Here is a 9,103-nt window from a genome sequence, read left to right as displayed (position 1 = left end):
GCCTGTGGTCTTGATAAAGGTAAAGCAGTCTGAAAATCAGCTCACACTATACAGTGATATCAAAAATCAAATAAGTTCAGCCCATACACATAAAGTTGTAGAGAGAACCATAATTCAACACCAATACACTCGCACCAACAAATATCTTTTCAACCATACACACTGTATAACAAGCAAAAACAAACCATGTTTTCTTAGACATGATCAATAATCTATAGATGTATAATTAGAGACAAAAAGATGAATATTTCGAGGTTTACAAGGAGAATCATTCAGACTTACCCTTGTATTCAGTACATGTATCACATAGAGTAGATTTTTAAATCCCAATAAGCGCATATAATTTTACGACAGATTATTTCACTGTATACAATTCCCCCAGTGGTGTCAGAAGTGTACCATACCACGACTATACCACAGTCGACTGTGCACTTTCTTAAACATGCTTGGGTTAATAAATGTCAAGAAAATATGTCAGGCTTTAGACGATGCACAGAGCGCACTGACATCATTTTGAGTCCCAATAGTTGGCGAACGAGTGTCTATCGCTTGGGGAGGAAGTTTCATATGGCCTAGCCTTCATTTACTATTCAGTGCAATCTTTTCGCCTTCTGAGCACATCCATGGGCGTACATAGATCTTAGAGTCAAAAGATGACCGATGCGAGAAGCCGATAAAGAGCTGCGAGCACAAAAATTGTAACCTCCCATCTGCTCGTATGTTTCTAATGCGCTACTCTCCATAAGGATAAGAATTTTTGATGTCGCGCGGAAAGTGTTCCAATGATACACGTACCACAGCTCGTTGGCTCGGTGAGCACACTCAAGGACCAGTAACATTAGCCAGACAGCGAAATCATTGCACACGCAACAGTCGCACATCCACGTCAGCGCTGTAATTGTGTTCTTTTGCTCTAGGAAGGAAAGGCAGTCGTTTCGAATGCTCTCCTAGTGGTAGAGACGAACGGTTCCAGTGCGAAAGTGCAAGCACTCTAAGGCACCTAGATGCATGCAGCAAAAGGAATGCACCTCTCGAAAAGATTGCTAGAGGAAACAGGTACGGAGAGGTGAGAACTACACCACAGTAAGCGAGGAAGAACGAAGACCTGATAGTGTCGACAGTAAATGCAACTAGAAATGGGTCTCAGGAATAAGACACGAGAGAGCAGAGAGGGAGCCAAGGAGCTTGCAGAAACCAGAGAGGATAGTCACGCACGATATGCAAAAAAAGAGTAGCGAACAAAGTGAGTGGTCTAGGACTAGGTCTAGTTGAGTGATAGCGTGGGAAAAAACGAGTCGTTACGGCGGAATATAGCCGACCAGGGGTTTATCCTCTTGGGGTCTGAATGAAATAAACAAACAAGAGCAAGAACTGTTGTTTGGTGCGCAGAGAATGACTGCATGCGTATCTAGCGAGACAGGACTTTAAGGAAGGGAAACAGGGGAAGCGTGCCAAGTACCGAATGAGACCAACACCGTCAAGCACGGACAAACACACACACCGCCGACGCACCCACCAGGGAGTAAAAAGAAGGTTACAGCAGAGCAACACGATTTTGAGAATAGACAAAAGGCTAGAGTGATAACTGACTGAGCAAGACGATCTACAGATGGAAGGTTGGCAGGGATAGTAATATGTAGAGGGTCTTGATTTATGGAACGATTTGCAGCTGTAGGTCAGATCAGCCACCACACACTGTCTCCAACCACACAACAGAGAGAGAGAGAGAGAGAGAACGACACCGAATGAGAACCACCACGCTAGTGGGAGCGAATGTGACAGAAGGTCATGATGGCCCGAGGGAGGGCTGCACCTTATTGGCTCTTACCAACCCGTCATATTTGGTTCGTTCACGTTTGTCTAACTTGTTTTGTACATATTGCTACCGTCTCTTATGACCGAAAAAAGAGATTCTGGACACATAACTGCGATTACTCCACTCAGATTAGACGAAGGATTTCTCTCAATGAGTCAGACGGGATATACTACAGACACTCGACCAGGCCCAGACCCCGTCATCGCTGGAGAAGGAAATTGAGATTTTGCTAAAAAAGATCAGGGTCCTTGTGAGGATTAGGCGACGAGTGGCTAATCTGCCTTTGCCTTCCGTCCTGCTAGCTAATGTTAAATCGCTGGAAAATAAATGGGATGAATCAAAAGACGATATCTACAACGGGACATTAAACACAGTAATATCTTATACTTCACACGGGCGAACGACGACATTAAGAACATACAGCTGCGGGTTGTACACTCTATCGCAGGACAGAACAGCAGCCTCTGGTAAGACACGGGGCGGGGACCTATACATATACAGTTTGAAGTCGGAAGTTTACATACACTTCCCAATTACATTTAAACTCAGTTTTTCACAATTCCTGACATTTAATCCTAGTAAAAATTCCCTGTTTTAGGTCAGTTAGTATCACCACTTTATTTTAAGAATGTGAAATGTCAGAATAAAAGTAGAGAGAATGATTTATTTCAGCTTTTTTTCTCCACACATTCCCAGTGGGTCAGAAGTTTACATACACTCAATTAGTATTTTGGTAGCATTGCCTTTAAATTGTTTAACTTGGGTCAAACGTTTTGGTTAGCCTTCCACAAGCTTCCCACAATAAGTTGGGTGAATTTTGACCTATTCCTCCTGACAGAGCTGGTGAAACTGAGTCAGGATTTTAGGCCTCTCTGCTCGCACACACTTTTCAGTGTGTGCGAGCAAATGTTCTATGGGATTGAGGTCAGGGCTTTGTGATGGCCACTCCAATAACTTGACTTTTTTGTCCTTAAGCCATTTTACCACAACTTTGGAAGTATGCTTGGGGTCATTGTCCATTTGGAAGACCCATTTGAGACCAAGCTTTAACTTCCTGACTGATGTCTGAGATGTTGCTTCAATATATCCACGTATTTTTTCTCCCTCCTATGATGCCATCTATTTTGTGAAGTGCACCATCCTCCTGCAGCAAAGCACCCCCACAACATGATGCTGCCACCCCCGTGCTTCACGGTTGGGAGTGTTCTTCAGCTTGCAAGCATCCCCCTTTTTCTCCAAACATAACGATGGTCATTATGGCCAAACAGTTCTATTTTTGTTTCATCAGACCAGAGGACATTCTTCCAAAAAGTACGATCTTTTTCCCCATGTGCAGTTGCAAACGTAGTCTGTATTTTTTTAATGGCGGTTTTGGAGCAGTGGCTTCTTCCTTGCTGACGCGCCTTCAGGTTATGTCGATATAGGACTCGTTTTACTGTGGATATAGATACTTTTGTACCTGTTTCCTCCCGCATCTTCACAAGGTTCTTTGCTGTTGTTCTGGTTGATTTTCACTTTTTGCACCAAAGTATGTTCATTTCTAGGAGACAGAACGCGTCTTCTTCTGAGCGGTATGACGGCTGTGTGGTCCCATGGGGTTTATACTTGCATACTATTGTTTGTACTGATGAACGTGGTACCTTCAGGCGTTTGGAAATTGCTCCCAAGGATGAACCAGACTGTGAGGTCTTGGCTGATCTTTTTGATTTTCCCATGATGTCAGCACAGAGGCCCTGGTTTGAACATAAGCCTTAAAATACATCCACAGTTACACCTCAAATTGACCAAATGATGTCTATTAGCCTGTCAGAAGCTTCTAAAGCCATGACATCGTTCTGGAATTTTCCAAGCTGTTTAAAAGGCACAGTCAACTTAGTGTATGTAAACTTCTGACCCACTGGAATTGTGATACAGTGAATGATAAGTGAAATAATCTGTCTGTAAACAATTGTTGGAAAAATTGCTTCTGTCATGCACAAAGTATATGTCCTAACCGACTTGCCAAAACTATAGTTTGTTTACAAGAAATTTGTGGAGTGGTTGTAAAATGAGTTTTAATGACTCCAACCTAAGTGTATGTAAACMTCCGACTTCAYCTGTATGTAAACAACAGCTGGTGCATAATTTCTAAGGAAGTCTCAAGGTTTRGCTCCCCTGAGGTAGAGTATCTCATGATAAGCTATAGACCACACTATCTACCTAGAGAGTTTTCATCTGTATTTTTRGTAGGTGTCTACATACCACCACAGACCGATGCTGGCACTAAAACCGCACTCAATGAGCTGTATACCGCCATAAGCAAACAGGAAATCGTTCATCCAGAGGCAGCGCTCCTAGTGGTCGGGGAATTTAATGCAGGGAAACTAAAATCAGTTTTATCTCATTTCTATCGGCATGTTAAATGTGCAACCAGAGGGAAAAKAWTTCTAGACCACCTTTACTCCACACACAGAGATGCGTACAAAGCTCTCCCTTGCCATCCAGTTGGCAAATCTGACTATAATTCTATCCTCCTGATTCCTGCTTACAAGCAAAAATTAAAGCAGGATGCACCAATGACTCGGTCTATAAAAAAGTGGTCAAATGAAGCAGATGCTAAACTACATGAGTGATTTGCTAGCACAGACTGGAATATGTTCCGGGATTCTTCCAATGGCATTGCATTGCAGCGTACACCACATCAGTCACTGGCTTTATCAATAAGTGCATCGAGGAAGTCGTCCCCACAGTGACTGTACGTACCTACCCCAACCAGAAGCCATGGATTACAGGCAACATTCGCGCACTGAACTAAAGGGTAYAGCTGCCGCTTTCAAGGAGCGGGACTCTACTCCGGAAGCTTATAGAAATCTCGCTATACCCTCCGACGAACCATCAAACAGGCAAAMRGTCAATACAGGACTAAGATCCAATCYTACTACACCGGCTCTGACGCTCGTCGGATGTGGCAGGGCTTGCAAACTATKACAGACTACAAAGGGAAGCACAGCCGTGAGCTGACCAGTGACACAAGCCTACCAGATGAGCTAAATCACTTCTATGCTCGCTTCGAGGCAAGTAACACTGAAACATGCATGAGAGCATCAGCTGTTCCGGACGACTGTGTGATTACGCTCTCCGCAGTCGATGTGAGTAAGACCTTTAAACAGGTCAACATTCACAAGGCCACAGGGCCAGACGGATTACCAGGACATGTACTCCGAGCATGCGCTGACAAACTGGCAAGTGTCTTCACTGACATTTTCAAACTCTCCCTGTCTGAGTCTGTAATACCAACATGTTTCAAGCAGACCACCATAGTCCCTGTGTCCAAGAACACTAAGGTAACCTGCCTAAATGACTACCGACCCGTAGCACTCACATCTGTAGCCATGAAATGCTTTGAAAGGCTGGTCATGGCTCACATCAAACCCTAGACCCACTCCAATTGCATACCGCCCCCAACAGATCCACAGATGATGCAATCTCTATTGCACTCCACACTGCCCTTTCACACCTGGACAAAAGGAACACCTATGTGAAAATGCTATTAATTGACTACAGCTCAGCGTTCAACACCATAGTGTCCTCAAAGCTCATCACTAAGCTAAGGACTCTGGGACTAAACACCTCCCTCTGCAACTGGATCCTGGACTTCCAGACGGGCCGCACCCAGGTGGRGAGGTTAGGTAACAACACATCAGCCATGCTGATCCTCAACACGGGGGCCCCTCAGGGGTGTGTGCTCAGTCCCTTCCTGTACTCCCTGTTCACTCATGACTGCATGGCCAGGCACGACTCCAACACCATTGTTAAGTTTGCTGATGACACAACAGTGGTAGGCCTGATCACCGACAACGTTGAGACAGCCTATAGGGAGGATGTCAGAGACCTGACCATGTGGTGCAAGGACAACAACCTCTCCCTCAACGTGATCAAGACAAAGGAGATGATTGTGGACTACAGGAAAAGGAGGACCGAGCCCGCCCCCATTCTCATCGACGGGGCTGTAGTGGAGCAGGTTGAGCTTCAAGTTTCTTGGCGTCCACATCACCAACAAACGAACGTGGTCCAAGCACACCAAGACAGTCGTGAAGAGGGCACGACAAAACCTATTCCCCCTCTGGAGACTGAAAAGATTTGGCATGGGTCCTCAGATCCTCTAATGGTTCTACAGCTGCACCATRGAGAGCATCCTGACCAGTTGCATCACTGCCTTGTATGGCAACTGCTCGGCCTCCGAACGCAAGACACTACAGAGGATAGTGCGTATGGCCCAGTACATCACCGGGGCCAAGCTTCCTGCCATCCAGGACCTGTATACCAGGCGGTGTCAGAGGAAGGCCCTAAAAATGTCAAAGACTCCAGCCACCCTAGTTATAGACTGTTCTCTCTGCTACTGCACGGCAAGCGGTACCGGAGCGCCATGTCTAGGTTCAAGAGGCTTCTAAACAGCTTCTAACCCCAAGCCATAAGACTCCTGAACAGCTAATCAAATGGCCACCCAGACTATTTGCATTGCCCCCCCCCATCTACACTATCTATGCATAGTCACTTAAATAACCTACATGTACATATGACCTCAATTAACTCGACACCGGTGCCCTCACACATTGACTCTGTACCGGTACTCCCTGTATATAGCCCTGCTATTGTTATATGCTGCTGCTCTTTAATTATTTGTTATCCTTGTCTCTTACTTTTTTTGTAGGTATTTTKTTAAAACTTGGTTAAGGTCTTATAAGTAAGCATTTCACTGTAAGGGCTACACCTGTTGTATTCGGTGACAAATARAATTTGAACCAGTCTGAGTGCTCTGGAGCAGGTTTTCATCAAGGATCTCTCTGTACTTTGCTCCGTTCATCTTTGCCTCAATCCTGACTAGTCTCCCAGTCCCTGCCACTGAAAAACATCCCCACATCATGATGCTGCCACCACCATGCTTCACTGTAGGAATGGTGCCAGGTTTCCTCCAGATGTGACCCTTGGCATTCAGGCCAAAGTGTTCAATCTTGGTTTCATCAGACCAGAGAATATTTTTTCTGTCCTGCGGGCTGTCCTACCTTTTACTGAGGAGTGGCTTCCGTCTGGCCACCCTACCATAAAGGTCTGATTGGTGGAGTGCTGCAGAGATGGTTGTCCTTCTGGAAGGTTCTCCCATCTCCCAAGAGAAACTCTGGAGCTCTGTTAGAGTCACCATCGGGTTCTTGGTTACCTCCCTGACCAAGGCCCTTCTCCCCCGATTGCTCAGTTTGGCCCGGAGGCCAGCTCTAGGAAGAGTCTTGGTGGTTCCAAACTTCTTCCATTAAAGAATGATGGAGGCCACTGTGTTCTTGGGGACCTTCAATGCTGCAGAAATGTTTTGGGACCCTTCCCCAGATCTGTGCCTTGACACGATCCTGTCTCGGAGCTCTACAGACAATTCCTTCAACCTCAGGGCTTGGTTTTTGCTCTGACATGCACTGTCAACTGTTGGACCTTATATAGACACGTGTGTGCCTTTCCAAATCATGTCCAATCAATTGAATTTACCATAGAAGGACTCCAATCAAGTTGTAGAAACATCTCAAGGATGATCAATGGAAACAGGATGCACCTGAGGTCAATTGCGAGTCTCATAGGAAAGGTTGTGAATAGTTATGTAAATAAGGTATTTCCGTTTTTTTTTTTATAAATGTGCAAAGATTTCTAAAAAGCTGTTTTTGCTTTGTCATTATGGGGTATTGTCATGCCCTGACCTTAGTTATCTTTGTTTTCTTTKTTTATTTGGTTAGGTCAGGGTGTGAAGAAGGTGGAATGGGTGTTTTTGTCTTGTCTAGGGGTTTTTGTATATCTATGGGGTTTTGGTTTGTCTAGGTAATGTAGGTATATGGTGGCCTAGATTGGTTCCCAATTAGAGACAGCTGTTTATCGTTGTCTCTAATTGGGGATCCTATTTAGGTTGCCATTTTCCGTTTTGGTTTTGTGGGTTATTGTCTATGTTGATGTTGCATGTATGCACTTCGTGGTTATAGCGTTCACGGTCGTTTGTTATTTTGTTTGTTTGTGTTCTTCGTGTTCAGTCGTCTTCTATTAAAAATATGTATTCACATCACGCTGCGCTTTGGTCTCCTCACTACGACGAACGTGACAGGTATTGTGTGTAGATTGCTGAGGACATTTATTTAATCCATTTTAGAAGCTAACTGTTGATGAGCTAACTGTTGATGAGCTAACTGTTGATGAGCTAACTGTTGATGAGCTAACTGTTGATGCGCTAACTGTTGATGCGCTAACTGTTGAGCTAACTATTGAGTTTACACTGTATGGTTATCTTCTGATTATATATTGGTTATATCTTGGTTATATCTTGGTTTGGTCTGTGTTTTCCAGGTGGTTTATGAGGTAGCCTTTAACAGTGCAGCATGTTTTCCAGGTGGTTTATGAGGTAGCCTTTAACAGTGCCCGTGGAGGATACGTGGCCATTGATGACATCTCCTTCTCTCCAGAGTTCTGCCACACAGAGACAGGTGAGAGGGTACAGTATTACTATCATCAACTCAGTGGGACGGAGAATCCTAGAGAATCTCCATTGAGCATGCTTTTTAGTCCAGGTCTACAGGCGTAATCTGTGTCTGGGAAACTGGCCCAGTGTGTTTCAGCAACAGTAGCTACTAGCTACATTACTCCGCCACCACAGAGCCCTGAAGTACCACATAGTCCCTACTCTACCATGGAACCCATTCTCATTTTCCTCAAGTGTTCCAGACAACATGATTTAGCAAGCGAGGTGGGAGAGAAGGGTGTGTTCCCTTTGAAGAAAAGGATTGGAATTGATTAGATTACGATTGGAACATTAACCGCAGATTATCAATTATCCTTCATTTGATTCCACTATCCTCTGAAGTTGAACTAGTCTCTCTCTTCTCTTTCTGTATCTTTCTCGCTCTCCTTCTCTCTGCCCCTCCGTCTAAATTCCAGAGAGAACCCCTCAGCAGCCAGTGTTCCATTACTGTGTCAGTCAGCCCTGGGCTTAGGATACAGCATGGTACAGCATGGTACATGTATTTTAAACACAGCTCTGATGCCATAGCCATATCAATACATACAATCTATAGCTTTTTTTATTGTAAACATTCAAAACATGTGTAAGTATCCTGCTGTGTCCTGAAAAAGATCTTGCAGCAGAAACTTTTTTTATTTCTATTTATAAAGCTCCCTGAGGTGTAGTATCATTTTATAAAGCTCCCTAAGGGTTTGTAGTATCATTTTATAAAGCTTCCCTAAGGTGTAGTATCATTTTATAAAGCTCCCTGATCTTCTCTCCGG

At 44.4% G+C, this 9,103-nt stretch overlaps 1 protein-coding gene across 1 annotated transcript in view; it reads left to right on the top strand.

Annotated features, from left to right (window-relative positions):
- Window positions 1-9,103, top strand: part of LOC112071850 (MAM domain-containing protein 2-like) — a 55,670-nt gene that overhangs the window by 27,911 nt on the left and 18,656 nt on the right. The window contains 1 exon segment of the mRNA XM_070439535.1: window positions 8,211-8,304. Within this exon segment, the coding sequence (XP_070295636.1) occupies window positions 8,211-8,304 (94 nt within the window).

This window comes from Salvelinus sp. IW2-2015, unplaced genomic scaffold (genome assembly GCF_002910315.2).
Source record: "Salvelinus sp. IW2-2015 unplaced genomic scaffold, ASM291031v2 Un_scaffold1745, whole genome shotgun sequence".
In the NCBI taxonomy this organism is placed as follows: Eukaryota; Metazoa; Chordata; class Actinopteri; order Salmoniformes; family Salmonidae; genus Salvelinus; species Salvelinus sp. IW2-2015.
Note: the sequence above shows the minus strand (reverse complement) of the source record. Positions and strands in the feature narration are given on the sequence as shown.